The sequence below is a fragment of the Nelusetta ayraudi genome, unplaced genomic scaffold (genome assembly GCF_046127955.1).
Source record: "Nelusetta ayraudi isolate G7.1 ecotype Tasmania unplaced genomic scaffold, CSIRO-AGI_Nayr_v1 ptg000058l, whole genome shotgun sequence".
NCBI lineage: Eukaryota > Metazoa > Chordata > Actinopteri > Tetraodontiformes > Monacanthidae > Nelusetta > Nelusetta ayraudi.
The window spans coordinates 1,759,391-1,786,589 of NW_027466108.1; the positions used below are offsets into that span (position 1 = coordinate 1,759,391).

General features: G+C 45.0%; 2 protein-coding genes across 2 annotated transcripts in view; one reads left to right on the forward strand and one right to left on the reverse strand.

Moving 5' to 3' along the window:
• The first annotated feature begins 150 nt into the window (after positions 1–150).
• On the forward strand, positions 151–26,018 carry cemip2 (cell migration inducing hyaluronidase 2). The gene is made up of 24 exons (XM_076038916.1): positions 151–397; positions 4,143–4,494; positions 4,582–4,722; positions 5,283–5,850; positions 9,310–9,479; positions 9,897–10,088; positions 11,787–11,953; positions 12,831–13,043; positions 13,898–14,103; positions 15,551–15,620; positions 16,137–16,265; positions 17,652–17,740; positions 18,945–19,076; positions 19,563–19,598; positions 19,805–19,960; positions 21,586–21,763; positions 22,348–22,563; positions 22,650–22,861; positions 23,488–23,670; positions 23,775–23,994; positions 24,081–24,182; positions 24,265–24,410; positions 24,778–24,884; positions 25,108–26,018. The coding sequence occupies exons 2-24, from the start codon at positions 4,161–4,163 to the stop codon at positions 25,305–25,307; spliced, it is 4,167 nt and encodes a 1,388-aa protein (XP_075895031.1). The 5' UTR covers positions 151–397; positions 4,143–4,160; the 3' UTR covers positions 25,308–26,018.
• LOC142896948 (nuclear factor 7, ovary-like) overlaps positions 11,304–27,199 on the reverse strand; it is a 177,206-nt gene continuing 161,310 nt past the window's right edge. Inside the window, exon 2 of the mRNA XM_076038917.1 lies at positions 11,304–11,314. The gene's annotated coding sequence lies outside the window, so the exon portion shown is untranslated. The remainder of the gene's footprint in view (positions 11,315–27,199) is intronic.

Genomic DNA, 27,199 nt, shown 5'->3' on the forward strand with positions numbered 1-27,199 from the left:
GTAATATTTTTCTTCTCCTTAAACATCGTTTTTGTATGTGGTCAGCGCAGATCACCACGCTAGCGTCTTGAGCGTTCACTTTTACGATTCAGTCATATTTTTTTTCTAGGGGTCCTTGAACGCCTCACGACTTCCTCATTTTCAAGCCGCGCCTGCTTTCTTCTCCGTGGGACGGAGGGCTGACCGACGGATCGACGACAGCCCACCAGCAGGAAAAAAACACACACCATGTGAAGGAAAAGTATATAACAAGGGGACCCGTAAAGTAAAATAGTTCCGGCGGAGAGTCCTACACGCGTCCCCAGCAGCAGCGGCACCGGGGGGCAGCGGTTTGAAACGGCGCGGCGGTGGAGCGCATGGACAGTAGCGGGAGAGGAGCAGGACAGTCTCAGCCACGGTACGAGCCCGAACCCTCCGCCCGCCCGAACCCTCCGCCCGGCCGAAGCCTCTTCATTGTGTGAGCCTGTCAACCGCGGGGGGTGATACGCCACTCACCGGCGAAGTGGGGTTCATGTGTCCTGCCTTCTCTTACTGCCGCCCGTTCATGTACTGTATGGACCACACGATGCTTCGCTTGCCATAGAATAGTGAGTGTGTCCGGCGAATGTTTACAGTTGAAAGTTTACGTGTCGCTACGTGTCTCATTTATGCATTAGCTGTCTTTGGGACTAGAAAAGGGTAAAGCGGACAAAGGAACATTAACACACACACACACACACACACACACACACACACACACACACACACACACACACACTATCACAAACTTAACTTGGTGTGTAACTTGCACCTTTTTGTAGCCGTGTCTCGTTAATGGGTTAAATGATCCGGTGCCCCTTTGTAAATAAGCTGATGTTACCAAGTGGTTTTTGGTGTTAAAGGAGTCACCTTGGCATAAACAAGCCTATAAATCAGGTCGTGGGCAAACTTTTTGACTGGTGGGCCACAATGGCTTCTAAGATTTGACAGAGGGGGCTGTAAGCAGGAGCAGATGGATGGAGTGTTTTGGTGAGCCACCTAGGAGGAAACAATATATGGGGTATGGAGAAAACAAGTGCTTTAATGTCTATTGAAAATGAACTTCGTGTTACAACAAAATGTGTGTCTTTGGAGACCCACAGTATTTAGCTCTTTATTGAAATGACTCTCGAAATACAGCTATTTTATTACTCGCTTACTATTAATATCATGTCTTCAAGTTGGGTGGGCCGGATTAACAATCTTAATGGGCCTCACATGGCACCCGGGCCGTCGTTTGCCCATTGCCTGCTGTAAATCATCTCAACTCACAAGCCCCTGGTGTCAACCAGAGCTCTCTTTCCACAAGGGCTTCCCTCCGCCGACACCGGCTGCGCACTGCTGCGATGAGACACAGTTGTTTTGATACGGTCAACGCAGGACACGCGTGGCTCACTGTTTGAGTCGCGGCCAGCGTCTCTCTCCGTGGCCCCGGGGTGACTCGACAGCCGGGGAATGTGTCAATGGTCTGCCCCGCTTGGACCGGGCTCTCGCTCCCACATGTGTTTGATGTTCAGTATTTGTGAAATTTGGGGAAAATGTGAGGTGGAGACAAACGAGGCTGGGAGATAATCCACCGGAGGGTTTGCAGCCCCGTGATGAGTGTATGTTCCCGTGTATTTGTCAGGCGTAAAAGCCCAGAGGTCAGTCAGTCAGTCAGTCAGTTTTTTTTTTACCCTCAGGTCAGTCAGATGAAGTGGCTGCTTGGCTCCTTTTATGGAGAAGAATGTGAGGAAAGATGGGGGTTATAAAGACTGACGCCCCAGGGGTGCAGCCCCATCACCGGGTTCTCAACTAAGACCGTCTGATGCTGGATTCAGACTGCGAGAATCACAAAGCATGTCTGCGCCAGGCTGTGTTACTCTCTCACAGGGACTAGTTCACAGACACCGTGATGAGAACTTGAATTAACTCACATCAACCTGAGAGCCAATTTGACATCCGCTTGAGACCTTAATGAGTTCTTGATTGTACGCGGCTTTGCCATGAAGAGGTTTATTGTGCTCGCTACCTAAATGATGACTAATATTTCCTGGCAGGACAATTCTTGATTGGGCGAGTATTGGTGGTGAGTTGTTACGGTCCAGTCTATGTGCGCGCGTTGAAACGTTTGTTTGCGTTAGCGCAGTGATTGTTTCCATTGGAAAGAGTGGCTTTGTGGGTCGGCTGCGGTTTTGATTTTATTATCAGCTGTTTGGCTGGAGACAAAGTCCATGAAATACTCCTTTTTCAAGTTGCACGATCCCTCGGAAGCACTTTTCTTTTTCATTCATCAAAGTTTTTTGGATGTCATATTGTTTTTTATAAAAGCTTTTCTTTGAATAAATGGTCATAAATCATTCAAATTACAGCTTTAATGTGGCGAGATGTAAAGAGAAACAGACCTGACAGGCATATCTGGTGTGCTAACTTGGCGCTACTATATTGACTCACTTGATGAATAATACAATTTGGCTGAACTTTCCTCTCAATACAAAGAGGTGCCAATCAAAAGCATAGCAACACTGATTATCACTGGAAATACTTCTCCCTCTGGAGCTCTAACTTATGTTATGAACGCTTGACCAAAGGCAACATGGGAAAAGAAGAATATTTGGACTCACTCTTAGTGCTTTAACTTTAACTGTGGAAACGTTTGCTCTTGTTAAGAGGCACCCCCAACCCTCTTGAACATAAGAATCCAAACTGACATACTGACACTTCCCCTTCCAGTTGACACGCCACCTGTCATTTACCGGATCCTGTGGAAGGCTGCAGGTTGTGACGTCATCGCATCCGCTCAGGCTGTTTTTACATGTCGAGAAGTGCTGCTGAAGCCCCTTTTTCTGCTGTGTCATTTCCCCTTGCCCCATGTGTTTGTGTATGCAGCCGTGTGCCCATATGACCTATGGGTGTGTGTGGCGTGTGTGTGTGCGCACGCTCATAGCCTTCGCTCTCTTTGGGTTTTGCCTTCAGCAGTTGTGTGAACTAAGGTAGCCCAGAATCACTGTGGATCGCTCCCTCCTTCCCTACTGTAATTGGTGCCATCTGTTAAGGCCGTGTTGACACAGTCGCAGGAATGTTGCCATCCATTATTCACGAGTTTGCTCTTTACTGTGGACGAAGCAACCAGTCTCACTCAGTGTCGACAGCTGCGGGATAAGCATTATATATGTGGGCAGTTTTTGAGGAGCGATCCAGAATCCTTAGCACCGGTGAGATGCTCCGAGTGTTTTTGCCCATTTAAGAACCAACCTCCTTAACCTCTTTTAGTTCAGCTCCTTCACCTCCCGCAGCTCTAAGCCTTTTATGTTCTCTTTTACTGTCCACTTCCTCCCCTTTGACCTCTCCTCTCTGACCTTCTTTTCATTAACTCATTTTTATTTTATGTCTTCTCCTGCTCCTTTTCTTGTTGACCCAAACATCACACAGTGTGCTTAGGAGTGAAGGGCCATTTCAAAGGAATACAAATTAGGGATGTTAACAATTAATCGATTATCGATTAGTTGTCGGTTAAGTTTTTAATCGATTAAATTAAGTTAGTCGCAATTAATAGATTTTTTTTTGTTAAATGGTGTGGTGTATGCCTGTATACCTAGAACAAGTTACTTTCAAACAGCTTTAAAAAAAAAAAAGTTGAAATGTCAGTCAAATGAAGTCAACTTAAAGTCACAGGATAAATGTTTAGGGTTGCTTTTTCTGTTCTCTAATGTAAAAATTTATCACAATGGACCCTCAACATTTAAGGGTTACATAATGTATTCCTTACACATTTTTCATTGTGAAATTTACGTTCTCAGGAAAAATCGCTGCTTATCAATTAATTTGTTATTCGATCGATAAGGTCATTCAGCTAATGATTAATAAATTAATTGATTATTTGCATCCCTAATACAAATGCTTCAGCCCTAATAATTTAGTCAGTTACTGCCCCAAAAAAACGAAAGTCAAATTTGAAAACGACCTAATTCTAAAAGCAAGAAATCATATGTTGTTATTTCCACATTGGGTGTTAGCATATATAACATTGGATATTATATCTCACCAAACCGTATGTTGTTACCAGACTCTCGAACATCCTCAATAAATCCCCCCCGTTATTTTGTTTTAACTGTCCCTCGCCCTCTTTACTGTCCCCCCCTCAGGTAGCAGACGCATATACCATGCCGACAAGTGATGGCCCCGGCCGCTTGCCTGTCTTTGTGGCTTCGTCACACACCAACCACCAGAGATCTCCGGGCTACGTCCCCGATCGGGGAGCCCCAGTGCGCTTGCCTCCACCTGCCAAAGCGCCACCACCTCCCCCTATAAAACCCTACGGCATCCCGCCGCCACGGCGGGCCACGTTCAGCGTGTCGGAGGAGAACCAACGTCGTGAACGCGCTCAGAGCCATCAGCAGAGAAAGAACACTTTCATCTGCTTCGGAATATCGACTGCGGCTTTCTTCCTCACCCTCATCCTCGTCTTCAGTCTCAAAAGTGGAAACGTTTTAGATGGTTGGTATTTTCAAGTCCTCACTGAATGAAAAAAAGCTTGATCTTTGTGTGTGACTGTGATTTGCCACTGGTTCTTGTGAAACGCAGAGAATTGCCCGGATCACAATCCATCCCTCAGCAGCTGGAACCCAGGCCATCAACCACAGAAGGCGGTGGTCGTCAGGACGGGACAGTTGTTTAGATTGGAGTCTTCTGCTACCTTCCTCTCGTTAACCATTCAGTCGGGAGGTAAGCACGTCAAACTCCACGATGGGTTCTGCAGTTCTTGACTTCAAAAAGGTGATAGAGTGGTAAAACATATTTAAAGCAACTCACAGAACTTTTGTATCAACCAGTTGGGAATGGGAAGGATGTCCCATTGTCATTGACCTTGTGTATGCTGTCAGCCTGATATTGGACTGTGTCGCTTTGGTCACTTTATAGCCACATTCATCCACGTTACCTTTAAACCACGTGCATAACAAATCCAGCTAGCTTTAATGACCACTTTAAAGTAGATAAACAATACAGTTGATTTGAATGGTATTGACCAAGTTGAATGAATAAATGAATGAATGCTTTGTTTCATATGTGTTAGTCCAACAAATGTGAAGAAAAAAATGCTTAAATCAGTCAAGAACAAATACAAATAATGTCAACGTAACATGTTTGAAAAGGATTAGGAAGAAGCATTATCTTATTTAATCTTGCCCCTTCTCCACATAATGATCATTTCTGTGCAACCTGTCTTTTTTGTTTAAAAAAACCCAAAAACTAATGGATTTTCCTTTGTTTAAATTTATTTTCAGGTCAAGTGGTATTTGCAGACAGTGCGGATGGCTCCAAAAACATCACCTTAAGAACGCATCACATCCTCATCGAAGATGGTGCAGCCCTGCACGTCGGTTCTCCCAAGTGTCGCTACCGCTCCCACGCTGCCGTGGCCCTGGTGGGCCGCTCTGACGACAAAGCCGTCCCACAGGTGTCCGGATTCGGCCGCAAGTTCATGGGCGTCATGGGGGGAGGGACCCTGGAGCTGCACGGTGCAGAGAGAGTCTCCTGGTCTCTGCTGACCAGAAGCGTCCCAGTCTCAGGCCTGGCCACCGGCGGCTACTTCTTCCAGAGGAACTTCAGCCGAGGCATCAACCTGCGCGTGGTGGACCAGGACACGGCCGCCGTGCTCTTCTCCGAGCGCTACGACACGCACAAGCTACCTAACGACAGTCGGAGGCTGACCCAGCTGCTGTACTCCCTGCCGCCAGGCCGCGTCGTCACTCTGGCCGTGGGAGACTCGGCTGTCAAGAGCCTCCTGGATGAGACCAAGATGGCCATTGAGGAGAGGCTTGGCAGCAGCTTTGTCCATGATCTCAAATACAGGTAAATAATGCGGCAATTTAAGAATTGCCGCACATATAAGCAGCTGTGTTTATTTGACTAAATGGATCAAAGTTAAAGCTGACAAATCTCACTTGTCACTTTCCAGAGGATGGGAAATTTGTCCCAGTGAGGGTTAGGACTCCGAAACCATTGGGTGATCTAAAGCTCCAAGTTCAGCCCTTGAAGCTGAGTGCCAAGCAGGGAGTCAATTGGACCCACTTTCATAGTCTTTGCTGTGACTGTGGCAGTAAATCAAAGCCACTGCCTCCCAGTCTCAGTGTGGCCACTCCATCACCAGGCAACTCAGCTGGTTGATCTGTTAAAATGCCACCGATTCCCCCCCACCCCTGTTTTTCACTATTTGAAATGTACAATTGAGGCTTTAAGCCAAAGTGACATGCAGTCTTGATGTCAGTTCCTATCTTGTGACGCCCCACTTGATCTCTTTAAACAACCTAAGCAGACCAATGTTGGGGAACATGGCAGTGGAGGAATATTGCCGCCTTCTTACAACCCGTCCCTCATTTAAATCAAGTGTAAAATGTCTTTTACCAGCCAACCGCCACTGACTTTATCGAACTAAAACATCCACATGCTTATTTTGTTCCGTTTAAAGAAAGTACTTCCAATTAAAAGTTGCATATAAGGCCTTTAAGTGCTGTTGTAGTTGTGAAAAAAATACTCCTACAAAAAAGCCTTGAACTAGTGTGTTAGGTTTTCTTTGGTATTTCGTGTTTCATGTTTTTCCAGCTGTTTGAGGGTTTGTATTGGTTGTCCATGGTGGGCTGCCAGGGCAGTCTGAGGGAGTGCAACCCGTTTCATCTTGGTCTCCAGGCCTTGATAATTAATGTCATTTCTTTCTTTGCATGCCCTGATGTGAAACTCCCAAACCTCAAGCTTCAACACTTGGAGCGGCACAGGGGGAATTTGCACAGGTTCCATCTCTCCTGGAAAAATCTAATTTCTCCATCTCTTTAATATTGGTTCCCTTGAGTTTATTTTCCCCAATCGTTCCTTCCTGTTTCCGCCATGTCGAGCCCTGCCAGAAAAGGAAGCACATTTTGGAAAATAGGTTCATGGCCAAAGAGAGAACAGAATCCATGCAAAACGTAACATTTGGGAGATTTCATCGGACGAGTGGGAAGGTTTGATGTAATGTTCGCACATGTGCAAGCTTTCTTTATGCTTGTCATGTTTAAGTAAATAGGTTTTAAGTTCAAGTGGGATTTGGCTCTCCAGAAATCAGATTTCGATACGAGCAGGCACGCGTGCGCGAGCTTGTCCACGCGTAGCTGCTGCTCACTTTGACTTTGCAGCTTGCCCTAGTTCTGTGTCGCTCGGCTGGGGAGCCAAGTGGTAGTCCAGACTCTCCAGTGTCATGTTTCTCATGTGGGGGTAGGTGCCAAGTCAGCACAGTCTTCGGACGACCTCCCCCAAAATCTGCAGAAGAGTTGTCTAAACGGACCGAACAAAAGAGCCCCGCGTGTGTAACGAGACGTCTGTGCGGTGCATACATACTGTCAACCTCTTTTTTTTTTTTCTTTTTTTTTTTCCAGGGTCAGATTTTAATGTTGCTTTCCGTGGAAGTGCTCACCACATCGTGACACATGTTTATGAGACGGTGGGTCGAGTTAAAGTCGCACCGTTTTCTGGCCCGACTGATTCTCATGGTCTCAGTCTCATGATGCAAGTGATTTTCATGCTGTACTGGATAAATCCAGAACGTGCATTCATTTGCATTTTATTACGAAATGACCACGGATAACTCAGGAATATGTGGCAATATTTTTCCAGCCTTCTTGTTGCCTTTAAAGCGACGAGGAACCAAATCAGCGGATGAACCCTCACAACTCTGCGTCGGTTGGCGCCCAGCGTCCTTCCTGGCGCGGACACGCGAGTGCGTTGCCTCGTGCCTCTTGACCCCTTTTGCCTTTAATCTTCCCCTCCCAGCGCACGTAAACACGGTGTTAATGTTGGTCCCCTCGCGAGCTGCCCTGCGGCCTCTGCGCTTTCCCTATTTCCGCTTAAACAATGCGGCCGTTAAAATGCTGATGGCACTAAAATCAAGGATGTTGCAAAAGGATCGTATAAAACAAGGCGTCTGTTGCATTTTTCTTTTGTTTGGTTTGTTGTGTTCACTCTCGCTTAGGATAGGAAAAGGAAAATCTTTGTATTTTATTTTTTGTACATCACGCCGTCAGTGACGGAGCAGAGATCATCCCCGCATGAACCCTGCGTGTGGGTCACGAGGGTGCGAAGTGACGCACAGCTTGGGGCTCTTTGACCTCGGAAAGGAAATATTTAGCTGGTGATTGAGCCTGAGAGAGCAACAAACTATGCGTGAAAACAGATATTACCTGAGAGGCTTGTCAGAGCCAAGCGTCGTGACTTAGCTGCTGCTTCCACGCTGGAAGATTTGAGTGTAAACAATGTTGATTCGCCATGGCTGTGGTCCAAGGGTGTTAGCTGAGGGTTTACTGGGGAGCAGTAAATAGGAATTTATCAAAATGAACTTCCGGAGAGGTTACATCTCTCACCAGTCAGTTTTCACCAATGTTATTTTTCTTTATCTGAAAGTTTAAAGACTCATTTTTATCACGTTAGAAGCCAGTTTTGCTCATTCTGAGGCCGTAAGTGAATTATTATGGTTTGATTTAGGTCACGGCTGGCCTACACCCTCAAACACTCATTCCTCTTCACTATCCACACCCTCAAACTACTTAACGCGAATGAGTTCAACCCTTAAAAAAAAACCATTTCGTATTATTTCTTCTTCTGCATTCCTGATCCGTAAGATGATTCACAATGAAGCACAACGGGAATAGCTTGGAACAAAAATATATAGCTGGAAGCGATTAGCGGATGAAAGCTTTTGACCGTAGCAGGTGCAGGCTGCAGTCATTATTCTTGTAATCCCTGCAAGACTTCTTGAAAGGCCCTGTTTTCATCATAAAAATCCCCTGAGTCACTTTAATCCATTTATTGGAGTTTAACAATATGGTATTCACTGTGATATCCAGTTGTCTGCTTCTTTTTCACCGTGCCTTCATTTATTGCTGCTGCTGCTGCTGAAAGTGAAAACTTTCTACATTGACACTTCAAAATTTATCCAACTTTATCAAAATGTCACAACATTACTCATTTCACACAGTGGATTCTGTGTTAGCAGTGCGCTAGCTCCTTTGCCACACATTCTAAATTTCAAATTGTAAAAATCATTGATTGTACTTGACTTACTTTCTTCCTTTTCATTGCACTATGGGGGGAAAGCCCAACCAATTTTGTTGCAGCTGCCTGTTGCAATGACAATAAAGGATATTTATTTATTTATTTATTTATTTATTTGCTTAGTTTAGAACCTGCAGTTCTCTGCAGGTGTGTCACAGTTCAGTGATTGAAAAAAAATCACATGACCTCACTGTTTTCTGCGTCTCGGGCTTTCTCTCCCTCTCCCTCCAGGCAGGCGTGGGCTCTGGTCTCAGTCATAGGCGGCGGCAACTCGTCCTGCTCAGAAGACGTCAGGGAACACGAGAACCATGACACAGGGGGGAGAGCTCTGGCAAGACGGAACTTCACCACGGCGGACGGCGTCGGTTTCGCCGTCACTGCCTACAGCGAGTGGAAGAATGGTGAGAGAAGAGCCTGCATGTGCAACGGGTTTTGCCTTAGTGTTTGAAAATGTGTGAAAAGGTTGACGAGGTGAGAGCTTCGCGTTTTTCACATCCTTCGGTAGCACCACCTGAACATGAAAGACATTCTCAGAATGTGTGCTTGACGGTTTTGTGACTGTGCCATTATGACAATGACTGGGTCTTAACTTATGTGTGAGTGCTGACTTCACTCGCATGTCACCGATCAGTTTCTAGAGCAACATTTCCACCAGCAGAGCAGTCCAAAGCAAGAGTATTTAAGAGGAAAAGCATTTTTCACCAGTCATAATAAGTGACAAAAATCCTTATTATATAAGAAAATTGCTTCTATACATCATCCCTGTTGTCTTTTCTTAGCCGTCACGTGTCTTCAAAAAAATAATTGCTGTTCCCCAGGTTTCCCCATCTCGGGCTTCGAGGTGGATGCTGTGGACCAGGTGGTGCTGAACCTGCAGGATGAAGTGCAGCAGAGCTGGAAGCCTGGAGATCAGATTGTGGTGGCGAGCACCGACTACTCCATGCACCAGGCAGAGGAATTCACCCTGTTGTCCTGCCCCCACTGCACCAGCAGACAAGTTCGGATACAAGGTAAGAGAAAGGGGAACAAGGTCGATGTGGTCATTGCAGAATATGAAAAAAAAAAATAAAATAAAATAAAATTAAGATAGATTAGAATTTCAATGACTTCATTCACTTTTTGGCTTAAAAGGTCTGGTCGAATTTAGGTTTTGTTAGAGTTCATGTTGGATTTGTGAAATTCCTACTTGAGTTAAAGTCGGAGATAGGGACTGGTTGGTGTGTTGTTTTTATTTGAGTTGAGCAGCAAAAAAAAAAAATGAAAAAGGGAAGGAAGTGATGTGGGAAGTATGAACACGATGAACATTTCAGAACAGTTCCTGGAAGACTTTGTGGCTCCAGCAGAGGACGACACCTAAGATCTTGTGGGAACTCTTCATGGAATGTCGCTAATTACCACTGAAATATCATTCCCTGTTCAGCTGTGAGCTTTATATCAGGTCGTTGGGATTTCCTGAAAACCTTGATGTGAACGTACATCAACTGTGCTCCCGCTGTGCTGTATAATCCTCTCTGTTCATCTCATTGCGCTCTCTTACCGTTTGTTTGTCTCCATTTGTCCGTAAGATATCTTTCCACATCTCATTCCTCAGCGGTGGGACAGTGGTCGACTCCCTTCCTGTACCAAGCGCTGTGTTGGGGGGGGTGTGCACGCATGTGCGTTGGCAGCTGCGTCACTGTCAGCGCATTCGCATTGGCAAGCGTGCTACACTGGCAGTAGCAGCTTCTGCGTTGTCAGCGAGCTGCTGATTATTATTATGATAGGTTCCACGTGAATCTCATTGCTCATGGGCCAGTTTGCAGCTGTGAGTGGCGGCTGTTTTTTGGCAAGTGTGTTGTCAAGCGTGTTTCCTGCGGTTGACAGGAAAAAGGTTGAGGTGGAAATTCGTTTTATACCTCTGAGGACAAAATATTCCCAAAGCATTTTTTCGTAATATTCATTGATTGAATTGTGCATAAAAAAATCTTTAGACAAAACTTGGAAGGCCATTGGGCGAATCCTCTGTCATATTCAAGTGGACCATTGACATTTCTTGCTGTGCGCTAATGCTCAACCAGTTTGAACTGTGATGCTTAGCAAAAAAGAGCTATTAGGTGAAACAAAAACAACGTTATCTCTTGCGAAAATACTTCAGTACAGTTTTCATGTTGTCTTTTCAAACGTAAAAAGCGACCTTTGTGAAATGTGAAAATCATTCTTTTAAATCCTCCACTTTGGCAGCGTTGGCGCTAACCCCCTTTAGCCGCTACAGCCGTTGTTGACAAACGGCTGCAGCTTCTCCTTCCTGGTCCTCTGTGGTTCTTTGAGCAGTCGCTACGTTTGCCCTCCTGCCTCGAGCCTTTTCATTCGTCACGGCAGCTGTTTGGCTTTGGAATCCGCCGTCTATTGGAAGTTGGCGAGATGGACGACCGAGATTTCACAGTGGAAACCTGAGTGAATCTCAGGTCAATTTTCAGCCTCATTTTGAGTGAATGCGGGCCTCAGTATGCATTGTGCAACCCCTCCAAAGTCCATACAAGAATTTGAAACCTAGATATTTTTATTTAAAAAACGAAAGTCCCTCAAGTGTTCTTTTCTGCCGTCATCAGCTGCGTCGTTGCGCCGCGCGGGCCAACTGTAGTCGCTCAGAGTTGCTCAGATTTTCTTTGGCTTTGTCTCTAAATGGTCGACGTCGCTGCCGCATAAACATTTCTCTCTCCTCTGCCCAGGGAAGCCGCAGTACGGCCACGTCGGAGAGGTCATCGACGGGGTGGACATGCGCGCCGAGGTGGCTCTGCTCTCCAGAAATGTTCTCGTCTATGGAGAAATGGAAAACTCCTGCTACGGAAACACGTGCCAGTTCTACAGCCACGACACCTTTGGAGGCCATGTGAAGGTGCGCTCTCTTGAGTTGTCGCGTTTGTCCGCGTGCCTCTGGCTAATATAAACTCCGTGATGCATGTGACAGTTGAATAACGCAGAGCCGCAGAGCCTCGTGTGTGATTTGCCCTCCTCCAACTGAAGGGTCCTTCCCGTCGGGATTTTCTGTTTCATACAGTTGATTTCACGCTGCTATATTCTATGAAAAATAGGACTTCCCTCCCCAAACCAATCTGATTATTTTGGACAAATATGCAGCTTTTGCTATTTTGCAATTCCTCCTCTAAGCTAATCTAGCGCCCTAAAATAAACAAACACCCTCAGCATCAGAGCTCACACATTGCACTCACATACATTGCATCTTTACCTCCTTTTGTCTTGGTCATGCCATGGATCCCGATAGAAGCAAATGTTGTCAGCGTCGTGCCATATCAAATGGGATTCTTGCTGTGTGGTTGTGCGTGTATGTGGGTCACAGTAAGCTCCAAGGATTGGCCAACAGCCCTCTAACAGGAACCAGACTGCGTAGATTGAGCCAGACCCACAATGAGACCTCCTAGGAAGCATTACGCAGCAGATTTGTGTTACATTATTGTGTTGACGTTCGCGTTGAGCCGTTGTTCGTTCCGCAAGTCCCTTCGTGCAGCATGTGTTCGTTTTTAAATTCATCCCTCTTTGACTCATATCTCTTACATCAAGTGGAACACCAGGGGTTCTAGTGTCACCTGAGTTAATGGAGCACGATGCGCTGCCAATCAAGTTCATAGAAACTCACTCTAAACCAGATGAGCTTAATGTTTGTCCGGCAACATTAAAGGAGTCTGTTCTCTTACTGTTCTTCACTTACTCTGGATTTTTTTACACTCTCTTCCTCTGCCGTCCTCCACGGACAGATTGTGAAGAACTTCACGTCGGTGCATCTGTCCCACGTGGAGCTGAAGAACATGGGCCAGCAGAGCGAGACTGGTCACTACCCTCTTCACTTCCACATGTGCGGGGACGTTGACAAGAGGGGCGGCTACGCGGAGCCCACCTATGTGGACGGAGTTTCCATTCACCACTCCTTCTCCCGCTGCCTCACCATCCACGCCACCAATGGACTGCTGGTGAGTAACGCCTGTTCCCCTCTATGCACGGTGTGTGTGTGTGTGTGTGTGTGCGTGCGCGTGTGCGTGCGCGTGCGCGTGTGCGTGTGCGTGTGCGTGTGCATGTGCGTGTGCGTGCGCGTGCGCGTGCGCGCGTGCGTGCGTGCGTGTGTGTGTGTGTGTGGCCGCACTGCAGGCAGCATTAAACATGTTCTGTGTGTTTGGAGCCTCAAAGCTCTCACTCATGAGAACTATTTGACTGAACTGTTTCATTCTCCTTCTGTACAGCTGTCACCATTTTGTTAACTTGTTCCTCTAATTCTTATGTTTTTTTTGTTTTTTTTTGCTGCAAAAGTGTGTGGGTGAGCTAAGTATACTCCCTCCCGACGTAAAAAAGTTAAGGGGGTGACTTGTGTCCTTGAGACCGTAGGATGGGAAACGTTCTTCCTTGCCGGATGGAGGAAATGGAATAGTCAGTGTTTTGGATAACATTGTTTGACTCTGTGTGTTATTCCTGCGGTGCGTGTGACTCGGGGATCATGTGAATGCTCTCCCGCAGCGAGTCCTCTTGCCCGAAGAACCTCATTTGAAAACATATCTAGTTTACATCAAAACAGGAGTCAAGTTGAACATCGTTTTTGGGATCGGATGTGTTTATCGTGTCCGCATGTCACAACAGTTGATAACACAAGCACTGGAATTATGTCTGGACAGCTGATTATTCCAGGTAGTTTGGGCAAATACTCTTTCTTACAAGGCTTTGTTTGATAGGTCTTGAAAATCCTTTTGAGAATTTTAAATGTTTAACTCTATATGCAGTTTTTTTGGGCCGCACTGAAGATTTATTTATTTTTTCTTCTGTTTTTCTCTCTCAGGTGAAGAACACAGTGGGCTATGACACTCTGGGCCACTGCTTCTTCCTTGAGGACGGCATTGAGCAGCGTAACGTTTTCTACCACAACCTCGGCCTCCTGACCCGACCTGGAACTCTGTTGCCCACCGACCGCAACGACACCCTTTGCACCAGCATCAGGGACAAGGTCTACAAGGGCTACACTCCAGCACCCAGCACAGAGTGCAAGTAAGAACGCAAAAATGAACAGTTGAGTTGGACGGACGAGTGCCGTTTCATTGTTGAAATCCAAGCAGTCCAACTGCTCTGCAAGTTTAAGGTATAACCACAAAGCAATCAAATCAGCAGTCTGTTTCTTCATGTCCAGTCCCAGTTTGAGAAACCTGAGCTCCTGAACCCCAAAGTGGCCCTTTTGTCTTGGGCCGAATCTGATTTTTCTTTATTCATACCCAATACCCCATAGCCATCGGCCCCTCAGGCAACGTACTCTAAACCTATCCAGACTGCACTTCTAGACTTTGAAATAGGTCGGGCAAATTTTGTTCTCATTAAACCAGGAAAACACAACAATCAGTGTAAATGAATGAAAAAATGAAAATGTTTAAAAAGGGAAAATATTGCTGTATCTGCATCACGGAAATATCTCGTTACAATTTGTTTTCAAGTCTGCCTATGAAAAAAAAGCCATTTAACATACCAATGCCATTGCTGCCGCTGCACATTAGACAGGCCTCCTCAGTGTCCAATTTTAAATCTCTTCTTAAAAAAACACTTCTTTTCTTTGGCTTTTATCACCGCTGAGGTGGTTGATTTTGTGTGCACAGAAATTTTTATCTATTATGTACTATGTTTCGTATCCTGTCTTTAATTATATCTATTTCAATGTACCGCACTTTGGTAACCTTTGTGTTTATTTAAATCGTGCTGTATAAATAAAGTGGATTGGATTGGATTGGATATTTAAGCCAAACCTTTCACTTTACCGCTTTATCGCTGAATTTGTAAAAGTCCAACAGCTGTTGAACCTAAGTAATATTGTCGCGATTAAGCGACACTCTCAACGAAAATCGTGAAAATCTTGCCCATTCAAAAACGGGCCAATACAAAGTAGAGTGCCAACGTTATCTATGAAAACTCAGCACAATAATCTGTCCTAGTTTAAAACCTCTCTCAGTGACTGATGTGAGCTCCATCACCCTCAGGCTGACACAGAGCTGACATTATTGAGAGGAGACAGAGGTTTCATGTCTATGTGGAAGAGATACTGTCGTGTGTGTGAGTGAGAGATACAAAGAGAGAGAGAGACAGAAAGAGAGAGAGGGAGAGAGAGAGGGAGATTGGGGAAGATATTAGCTGTGTGGTTTTATCCTTGGAATAACAGCCTTCGCCCTCCAAGGGATGTTTTCTCATCATATCACAGTACAAGAAAAGTCCCCCTGGAAAGAAACCAGTCTGTTTCCGTGTGTGTGTGTGTGTGTGTGTGTGTGTGTGTGTGTGTGTGTGTGTGTTGGCAGAGCTGTCCATGAGGAGTATTTATGTTGAAGAAGTTGATTATTGAGGGTATTTTGATCTCCGTCTTCTCATTAGTCACCGTCTCCGCTATGTCAAAATTATCTTGTTTCTTTCTTTTTCACTCGTCCGCTTGTCTCTGTGTAAACGTCTTTGTCATTTTCAGGGCAGTCTCAACATTCTGGATTGCCAACCCCAACAATCATCTCATCGGCAACGCAGCTGCTGGTTCGCAGGTAATAACGCCAGCAAAACAGCCTCCGTCCGATAGCTAATTAAAATAAATAACCCAGACAACCGGCTCCGTTCTTGTCATATGAGCCGCAGTATATTGCCTTGAGCTTTAGCGTTCCTTGTAGCTTTACGCCAGGAACACTAAAGATTTTCAAGTGATCCATCAATAAAAGAAGTTTATAGAAGCTTGCCAGCTGATATCGTAAAAATTGTAATAAGCGGATGAGGGCCTCTTATCTATTTTTCATTTTGACTGTGCACAGTGTGCAGAGGTCGACTGAAGGGGGCATTGATATCTCAAGCAAATGCTTACAGTACTTGTAGGGGCTTCGTATCTCCAGGTGGTGAAATTACACGCTCTGGCGCTTCCATATAAATTCTGTATGTAGTTGATATTGTCGACATGAGCAGAACCTGAGCATTCTGATGCATCAGCTCTATGTCTGAAGCCCGATGACTTGTTGCTGAGCTGCTTTTTCTTTTTCGCCTCATCTCTCTGCTCTTCTCTCCTGCTCCAGGATGCCGGTATATGGTTTGTGTTCCACAGCTCCTCCACCGGAGACTCTCACGGGCTGGTACCAGAGACCAAGGCAGAGCTCACTCCCCTCGGCATCTTTTACAACAACCGCGTTCACTCCAACTTTAAGGTGCTTACCTCCGTCAGTTACCTAGCGTCGGCTTAAGCCAGCGTTTGCTTTTCCTACCACATTCGGAGCCACTTTCCAAGTTTTTTATTTTTAAATTTTTTTGCCAAAACCCGTCAGTGTTGCCTCTGTCTTCGCCCCGTGAGGACCTTGTTTACAGCTGATCTCAAGTGCCAGTTTGCCAGTTTTGATTATAATTGGGCAGTGCAACACACAAGTGTAAACATCCAACGGCGGGTATTGTTGTGTAATTACTGTAAACGCTGTCCAAGGTGGCCTGGTACGCATTTTACCGCACCTCACTTGCAGTCTAAACACTGATCTGTCCCCAGCGACATGTCAAGAAAAGAAAAACACTTTCCACGGCACGATGATAGGCTTATCTTTGGCGAAATTCAGCATTGATCATTAAAAGGGAAATAGTTCTTGTGAAAGTTGTGGGAGTGCAACAAAACTGATCCACCTTAGCGCACATTTTCCTGTGCAAGTATAATGCTAAAATGTTGTAAAAAGGCTTGAAATCTGCAACATAAAAAAGCCACTCAACTCTGCAGGGTGCTGGTAACTGACCAATGGGTGTCCAGGTTTCCTTGGCTTTACATTGGGAGTGACAGAGAGTGAAAAAGAGCTCTAGAGGAATTAACAAGATGAATAAAGACAAATGTCACAGTCAAGTGATGTGTTTTGTCTGTGAGCTGCCACCAAAAATTCTAAAATTAAATTAAATGAGAGTTCCATGAGAGGTTTTTATTTATTTATTTCTATTTTTTTATGATGCATATTTCTTGCACAGTTGCCATGAAGTGCCACGGTCATACACACTCAAGTGAGCCTGTACAATAGTCCTCTGTTGTGTCGTGACACAAGTCCGGCAGGTTAACTGTAAGCTCTTTGTTCACACTGACCACAGCAGCCTCTCTTATAGTGGAGGGAGCCCCACGTTTAAGACTATACCTCACTTATACCACACAGCCTCCTCAGGATGGAGCTTTCCATACACACTGGGCAAACATATACCCTCGTTACACCTTCAATTTACTTTTATAATTATTTGGCTAAACATACAAAAATATCCATCTGCTATATAATGGATTATGTAAATAAACAGTAGCGGAACATGCTGGGATATTCCCCTTATAAAGTAGCACCAGGAATTTCTTTTTTTGCACCATTTTTTTCCTCTCAGTCCAGGATTTACAGTGTTTATTTCTCACAGCCGCTGGTCCTGGATGGACTTATACTAATCTTGTTGTGGAGGCCGGTCTAACTTTTCATTTTTTTATTTTTTTATTTAATAAAAAAAAAGACATATGGCCCTCTTTAGCGTAGATGTTAAACCTAACATTACTTTTCCACACAGTCACACTCTATTTGTCACACTATTTCCAGGCAGGACTGTTCATTGATAAAGGAGTGAAGACCACTAACGCCAGTGCTGCAGACCCCCGAGAATATCTTTGTCTGGAGAACAGTGCCAGGTATGTACCAGCGTGTTTCATTGCAAAATACTTCACCATCTTTTTTATTATTATCTTGACATTTTAGTGAATCCAGATAGATGCTTCGTGACTCGGCTGACTCTGTAACAGTTTGCTTTTGGGATGTTTGTGGTGATCGCGTGCGTCGTGGGGATAAAGTTACACTGTGTCAACACTGCGGTTTGCAAATGTAGTTTTCACAACTCTGCCAATAATTGCTTGTGAATGAAGTTATTTATAGCTATATCTAGGTGTTGTGCACGTTGACTGGGATAGGTAGGTAGATGGACTTGTACTGTGTCTGTGCGTTTTAGCAGAGGGTCTGTCAGGTTCATGTTGACAGAGAAAACAAGTCCTCACACAGATAGTTTCCTCTCTGCAGCTCCCTACCCAAACACAGACCTCAACAGGACGGAAAAAATCCTGCGTGTCCATTGAGACTTCTGGCCCAGCGTGTGTGTGTGTGTGTGTGTGTGTGTGTGTGTGTGTGTGTGTGTGTGTGTGTGTGTGTGTGTGTGTGTGTGTGTGTGTGTGTGTGTGTGTGTGTGTGTGTGTGTGTGTGTGTGTGTGTGTGTCAAGATGAGGGGGAGGATTTTAACTGGTAAAATGTGGACTAAATAGCTATAAATCTTGGCAATGAGGCCACTATGTGCTGTTATTATATGAATAATGTAAACATCAATAGACCTCACTTTTCGACCCTCTATAAAATGTGTCAATTTTCCTAGAATTTAAAGATTGTACACTTGCGTAAAAGTTGAGTTCTTAATACAACTATATTAAACATACAGTATGTAATGTATTAAATTAATTGAATTTTCCATCTATTCTTGCTTTTGTACAGAGAAAGAGATGATGATAAAGTTTTTTTTGGCAATTTACGAAAAAAGATCATCTCTGAATTTGGCAGAATTGTCTTTTTTTTTTTTTTTGCATGCACACACTTTTTATGTGCATTCCTGGTCTGCAGAGTCGTGGCCTCAAAATCTTAATGTGGTGATAAATTGTCTCTGAAGACGGTTTAAGGTCTGATGAAATGTGTGTCTAATGCATTTATCAGCCACAGCCCTTTTGCAATCTCTGTTATGTTTTACTGCAAGTGTCTACAATTATGTTCTTGGACCTGTATGAGCTCCACGTACGTACAAGTGTGTTTTTGTTCAACATTGCAGTCAAGGTAGAACTAACGTCCTTGTTTTGTCAGATTTCGCCCACACGAGAACGCCGACCCTAACCGGCCCCGGGTGGCCGCTGTCATCGACACGCTGATCGCCTTCAAGAACAACGACTTGGGAGCGTGGATACGAGGAGGTGACATCATCATCCAGAACTCCGGGTGAGACGCAACTGGAAAGAGGAAATGATGGCTGTGACATCTTTATATATCATACGGGACATTTTTAGAGCTTTCTGAGAAAAATGTAAATGTGTGTGTGTGTGTGTGTGTGTGTGTGTGTGTGTGTGTGTGTGTGTGTGTGTGTGTGTGTGTGTGTGTGTGTGTGTGTGTGTGTGTGTGTGTGTGTGTGTGTGTGTGAGGGGGGGGGGGTCAGGAAAGGTGGGGGTGTAATCTGACCACGACACTTCGCAACAGTTGTTCTTTTTTTGTAACGGAAAGTTCATGTTTCGCTGGAATTATGCCTGTGTTCACAAACAATGAAGTGGCAGGTAGTAGCAGCAACTCCTCAGAAATATATTGTTCATCAGAATACTCTACTGTATTTCATAATTTGTGTGCGTGTGTGTGTGAAAAATATATTTTTTCAAAAATGGGTTCAGTGGCTGCTGCACATGAGGATTAACAAATGTCTTTGTTCTTTTAAAGCTTTGCTGACAATGGAGTGGGATTATCCTTTGCCAGGTTTGTACTTTCAAAATAAATCTCCATTATTCAGATTTCTCTACCTCTCTAAGACTCCTGTCTTCGTTTTTACCATCAGGAACAATTATTATACTATGATTTTTGTGTAGCCAGTGGGAACAGGATAAAGAAAGAAATGTCTTAAAAAAAAAAAAAAAAAAAAAAAAAAAAGCTTTCCTAAAGCAACGATTGCAATTTGTTTCTAGTGACGGCAGCTACCCAAAGGATGAGGGGTCCAGCCAGGAGGTGACACAGTCGCTATTTGTGGGCGAAAGCAGAAACAGAGGCACCAACGCAGGCCAGAATAAATACTGGGGCCTGGGAGGGGCCGATGCAAAGATGAGGACGCTTCCCAGAAACAGGTGAGATTGTGGCAACACATGACATTGAATTACGGCTCCCTGGGAAGTGCGGTGGGGTTTTTAGCTGTGTTGGAAATAGCGCGCCAGTTAGGGAGGAAAGGACACATGAGACGTTCACAGCTGATCTAAGCAGGACTTGTAAAAAAGCTGTGACTTGCCTCGTGAAATAACTGAGGCAGCACAACAGCAGAGCAGACTTTGTAAAAACAGGGTTTGCAGCAAGTCACCAACACAAACTCTCATTTTCTTCCTTCTTTTGCTCTTATTGCCTTCGTGCACTGCAGAAATGATCCAGAAAGCACCAATTGGCTTCTGCTGATAAATAAAGTCGATGTTGGACTCAACAGAAAGTGTGTTAAGTCTCTCGTGATATAAGAGTTGGAACCCCATTACCAGGACATTTGCAGAGACCACACAGACAATAAAGTCGAGTCTAACTAAGTGGAAAGTCCTAATGAGAACATATTTCTGAGTTTTATGTCGCCCTGAGGCTTCCCTAACGGTCGTCTCTGCTGTTTTCTCTCTCTCTAATCACTCCCACTGTTACGTGACAGCGCAGCAGCATAAACAACTGGCGAAAAAAAGGCTGTTTTTTCTAGCTGCAGCATGTCAGTTTGTGGTCTCGGCCACCACTGTGTACAACTTTATAGTCGTCCTACAGGCATCCTCTCCACACTGTGTCCGCCTGCCCTCTTAGTTCGTATGCTGTCATTGTTGTTTATGCCCGAGCAGCTGATACTGATTTCTTTTGTGGGAAGGAAAAATAGCAGCCCCGCGGAGCGCGTATTAAATCGGATCAATCTATTCATAGCTGCGTGTCAGTAATGTTTCCTAAATGGTAATTACAGAGGAGTTTTAGGGTTTTTTGCCCTTGTTTTTGTGACCTTTGTAACGCTGTAAGACCAGTATAAGAGTGTAAGAAGCAAACCTATCGAAAATATTATCACTCCTGTCCTGTCTCAGATCATCTACAACTAATTGGAGATGACACAAGAAGTTAAAGCAAAAGCAATCATTTATTTTAACGAAGCCAAATCCAATATATATATATATAAAAAAAAGAATAAAGTGTGAGGTGTGATAATCACTAAATTGTAATGTGTTTGCATGCGTGCATGAGTGCAACAGTGAGTGCTTTATTATAAGTTCGTGAGGTCTACTTTTATAGTACCGGGAACACTGGGCTCAGGTGTGAACGACAGTCCAACTCCCCCTGCTGGACATATGCAGTATAAAAAGACAGCGCCAGTCAAAATATAATCTTAATTCCATCTGTGTGTTGCAGTTAATACTGCTCTACTTTACGCACACATTTTGCTCCTTCCTTATTACATACTATAATTTGGGGGGAAGCATCGGTGTCTCTTCATTAATCGTCGGAGACATTTAATATCCTGCTCCCTCAAAAGCTCATATCCGGATGATCCAGGGCTGCTTATAAACAGTCCTTGGAACTATTCGAATGCCTGAAGTTCCAGCCGGTCCACGACTTAACCCTGTGCTTGTCTATTACAGTTGTGCTCCATCTTTTTTTATTCTGTACTCACCACTGTGCGTTGTTTTTTTTGCACTGTGCAATGTTTTGTCATTGATGATGCTGTGTTGCTTTCCCCACTTCACTGTAGGACATTTCCCATTCGAGGTTTCCAGATCTACGACGGCCCAGTGCAGCTCACACAGAGTACATTTCGTGGCTTTATACCAACACCCGAGCGTTATACCAGTGCAGTTGGATTCAACCTGAAAAACACTTGGCAGCTCACCCCACGAAACAACCTCTCTCAACTCAGCTTCTGCTCCACTGTGAGTTCAAAACCTCTTTTCATTTGATGCAGGACGATAATACAAAAATTCAGTAACTCTTTTTTAAATTTATTCTGTATAGACTGTTTCAGCAGAGCGCCGTCAATATGTAGAGTTGTTGTTGTTGTGGTAAGAGATAAGGCAGTTAATTCTACTCATTATTTTTTTAAAATATCTTTTCTTAAACAGATGACAAAAAAAGGACAGTTCTGACATCTCTACAACTATTGGGCCTTAATCAACTGTTTGTCATGCTCACTTTAGAAAAAAATGATTTAAGTTTTTAAATTTCCCAACAAGTTGTCTGAATGGCTTAATCCAAGGAGAAAACGGTCATCCGTTGTACGTTATTAAGCAATAGTTCCCTCTTGTGGTTGTAAAGTGAGGAGCATTTAAATGAAGAATTTCAAAAAGAACAGTTGACTTCAGATACCAGGAAATTGTTACAGTGCAATAGATAGAGACCCTGTTATTCCCATCACTTAAAAAGCTGGACTTCAACTCTGCTCACACACTCGGAATCATTGAACAGGTGTTTTGTGCTCGATTTGAGATCAAGTTTCCTCACGTGTGGCTTCTCTCAGGTGGGTCTGAGGGCATTCTTCGGTCGCCCTGGCCAGTGGTTTGAAGAAAACGACCTTGATGGAGACAAGAACTCCATCTTTCACGACGTGGATGGCTCAGTGACTGGTTACACGGACACCTACGTCGGCAGAGCCGACAACCTTCTGATCCAGCACCCCGGCTGCGTCAGCATGCCCCAGTGGAGCGGGGTGATCTGCAGCGGCCGCTACTCTCAGGTAGGTCTCCACCTCTGTCTTGTAGTGTCGATAGACTCCTCATGCAGCGCACACACCCTGACTGAACCTCCCCTGGCCTCCCTCAGGTGTATGTGCAGACCCAGGGAGCCCCCAGCCTCACTTTATCCATATGTCGGGACGAATACCCAAACTCTCCGCTGGTGCTGAGGGGGATCAACAGCCAGGGGGCGCCTTCTCAACAATACCAGCCTGTCCTGATGATGAGCAAGAGCTACACCCTGCACTGGAGCGGACCCGCACCCAGAGAAGTTGTCCTGTCCCTCATCAACTTTGACAAGTAAATATCGAAGTCAGAAGCAAATTAGTTGCGTTAGCTGCGTTAGAATTGCGCAAAACCTAAATATCGCAATAAAAAATTTGTAATAGAAACTAAATTTCGAAAAACCTCTCAAATAGGGCTAAAAGGTTTTGACTCTCTCATGAGGTGGTTTTTCAGACGCATCGATATTGAGGTATATCGCAAAAGTGTCATGGAAACACTTTTTTTTTTCTCGCATTTATACGTCAATGGACGTGATGTACGGGGTCATGTGACCAGTTCACTTCAAGTGAAAATGGCGCGTTATGTTTGGACGGAGGAGGAGACGGAATATTTTCTTTACAAGCAATCAAAGAGAAAAATGTTACAACCATTCTTGACAGCAAACAAACGTAAACATAATTCTCGCAGAATGTCGTCCCGCGGGAATTTACGAGAATTACGACTTTTGCGCTTCACACCATTCAATGGAAACACCTGCAAATCGCAATTGCACTTTGTCGAAATCTTAAGAAATATCGCTTTTATTTTGCGAAAAACTGTCATGGAAACACAGCTACTGACACCACGGTGCTGTGAGTTAAAAAAAAAAAAAAAAAGAGGAGAGGTAAAGCCTTTCTTTCTCTCTTTTTTCGCCCCCTCAGAGATGACTGGGTGCTGCTGGGACTCTGTTACCCATCAGACACCACGTTCCAGATCATGGCGGACATCAACGACAGGCAAAGCAACACCTTCGACGACCTCACGGACTACGGCACCGTGTCGTCCCTGGCGGAGCTGGGCAAGAGGCCCACGGAGAGGAAGTACTTCTTTGACCGAGCAGTTGGGTGAGAACACTACAGCTTCTCCTCCTCTCGCACTCCTCTCTCTCTCTCCATCCTCCCTGAGATGTTCTGCTGAAACTCTGACTCCCTCCCCTTTTCACGCCCAGGTTGCTGTGGTTCTACTTGCGGGCCCGGCACAGCCGCGAAGGTCACAGCTACTGTTCGGTGAAAGGCTGCGAGAGGGTGAAGGTCATGGCCACCACGTCCTCCAAACAGGTCTGTAACTGCTCAGCGAAGGCCTACCCCAAGTACTCCAAGACGCCCTCGGCCGTGGTGCCCATGCCAGCTCTGAGCACGAAGCCTTGCAACAGCTGCGGTGCCAAACAGGTTGGTGCGACCAGGAGGGACACGCTCGCAGATGACGAAATTGGCAAGTCCGCCTCTGACTCGCTTTGCTTTGCCCCCCCCCCCAGCTGGTGTTTTCCAGTGAGCCGTGGACCTCCTACCTCCAGACACAAGTCAAGTCCCTTTGCAGCAAAGAGCAGCTGCGAGGAGACAACAGCTCCTTTATCACTGTGAGCACGCCGCAACAATCTGGAGCGCTTTTCTCTTTGTCTGCTTGTTTGTTTACCTAGCGTTGCTCCCATCACGTGCCAGGTGAACGGGATCACCATGGACTTCTCTCAGTCCGGCTACCTCCTGGTCTCAGTGGACGCGTGCTCTGGGAAAGTCACCAAGAAAACCTTCTTCAGCAAGTTGGACGCCAAGATGGAGCAGTACCTGAAAAGCGGTGTACCAAAGAGGTGAGTCAGGCTGGTAAATAATGGAGGAAGCCTTTGGGGTGCAGTTGATGAGTACGTAGCAGAACAGGACAGATAAAGGAGCTGTGATAGTCCTGACGGCCTCTGTTTGTTTTTGCCTCAGTAAGTTTGCAAGATCAGTAATCTTGAGTCACCACTGACTCACATCCTTCCTGTATCGCAGTGTGGCGGGCAAGACGTATTTCAAAACATTCAGGTTATTTTAGGGCTTCTCATGAGACTCTCTTCACAGCGCACTTCCACATTTCAACGTGGATATTTTAAGTGATGCAAATTATTTTTAGTGCTTTGTGCACAATTCCTACTGTGCAGAGGTTCGGCCATTTTACAAAAAGCATCTGTTCAACAGATCAATAGTCCTCATGGCAACAAGAGGGAAACCCGAAGGCATGGTGGGTGTAGCGCCACACCTGGTCACCCTTGGCATGGCGAAAGCCGCGGACCTCACTGGCGCGGGTGAGTCTGTTCTTCTTCACAACACTCTTTCTATATATATATGTTTGTATTGTCAAGTTCATATTGTAAAATTGAAAGTGCGTCGACCCCAGGAAGAGTAGCCGCTGCTTGGCGAAGGCTAATGGGGTTCGGAATAAACCTAAATAAACAGAAACTCTTGTGTTCAGAGCTGTTTTGTTCCTCAACGTCCTGATTGCTGCTGTTGCTGTTGCTCCTTTTGCAGAGAGCGTTGCATTCTGGGGCTTCCTGGGCGGCTCCAGCTCCCCTCCGTGGGTCTCACTGCTGTCGGGGCAGGAGGACGAGTTCCTGGGCCTGCAGGAGCGCTACTTGCCCCTGGGTGCCGAGGCGTACGGTTGTTCGCCACCGGCGGTTCAAACACGCAAAGACCTGGAGCTCCTGGAGAGGGCCACGGGAACACAATGACAAATGTGAATGACACAACTTACCTACCCGAAACAATCATGCACACCAGCACACCAACACACACACAGACAGACGCAACCAACTTTTGAATGTGAACTGCTGAACCTTTAATTTATTAACAATTGGTAAGGATGCCAGTTTGTGAGAGTGCTGAGTGCATGTTGTATGTTTTTTTTTTTGTGTGTGTTTGTGTGTGTGAGTAACTATGACTTGGGGCTTTCGAGTCTATGCACTTTCCTTTTTGAAGACACGACTTGCCTTGTCAGCCTAACTGATCAAATGGAGCTTTACAACAACTCAGTCTTGTGTCCAGAAATAACAACCATGAAATAAGTGGCCATAAACATTTACAAGCCAATGATATGGTGCAGTCGGAATAAAACTGAATGAATGCATTCAGTACACAAAGGCAAGGAGAATGTTTTAGTGATAAACTGCAGTTCCCCCGACGATTAGGCCATATTTGTTCAGAAGCTAGTCTGAAGCAGTGGATCTGATGTGCTCAGGTCAAAGGGAAATGCCATTGCCTTTGAAAATTGAACAATAATTTATCACAGATGAAATTTGGGGGGGTTGGGTGTTTTAGCCGCGAGGCTGATTCGATGCCAAACCAACTCCGACAAGCCATGTTCAGCTCGTGTTTCAATAGTTTCACAGACGTGCTTTAAATGTGGACGACATGCAGTTTCAACCGGCTAAAGTGGTAATTTTTTTTATAAAACAAGTTGTGACACGAAGCCATTAGCATTCCACCAGTCCTCACTGTGTAGCTCTACAGCTGGCCTGAGTCTTTGACTGGAAAACCTCCGATCGTCGCGCAGCTGTACATCCCAAGACTTTAAGCACCTTTTATGGATTCCTACTCGGACTTGGACTGGATCCTTGACCTTTCTTTTCTTTTTTTTTTTAATTTATCGCTTCACAGTGACGCCACCTAAAGTGCGGTCACATGTGCAGCACTGATATACAAAAACACCTTTGTTTTTTTTTTTCAAACAGAATTGAATGTGCTACCTGTCATCTGCCTCATTTATTGTCTTTTCAATATTGCCAAAATGCTACAGGGTGTCAAAGGAGAGGTGGCACCCCGGCGAGTAGCGAGCAGTAAACATGTGCACAGGTCATATTACCAGCCATGAGGTTTAAGGCTTTACATTGAGGAACAGGCTGTCTGGATGTGAGCAGGGCTCCCCCACTGAGCGAGGATACACACCGATATGTGACTGTGTGATTTCATGGCTGAACATATGAGATAGAGACAGAGCGAGCGAGTGAGCGATCCTGTAGAGGAGTAGTACCTTGTTGCCTTCTAACCACTCTACTGTTAAAAAAAAGAGCAAAGACAAAACGGAAACCAACAAGCAATGCTTGCCTTTTGCTCAGTTGAGTTGATGCTTTAAAGATGCACAGCCATAGTTCCTTTTCCTTCAAGTTAGCAGTGAACTCTCTCAATATGGTGTGTAATGTTTTCACTCTGTACATGTAGTAGAACATCTAAGAGGTTGTCTAAAGTGTCTGCTTTTATTTTTCTATAGTTTTATAGTTTCTTGTTAACGTGGATTTTTACATTTGTTTTTTTTTCCAATTGCCATTTTAATAAACATCTATGCTTTGTTGTTTAAAAGGGGATTCCTGAGAGCAATTTCAAAGTATGACTGCATACCCCCACAACCCCCTCCCTCCTTTACACTACAACGCCACACTACAACCAGTAGGGGGCAACCAAGTATTTCTTTTTGAAATTTACAACCTTATTCTTCGGCGTTCCATTTGCGATCAGTCCAAATTTACATGCAACACGCTGAAAGTCAGACACATATTATCAAAGTGGTTAGTATGTCAAACAAAATGTACTTTTATGTGCCTTCAGCATATATATATATATATATGTA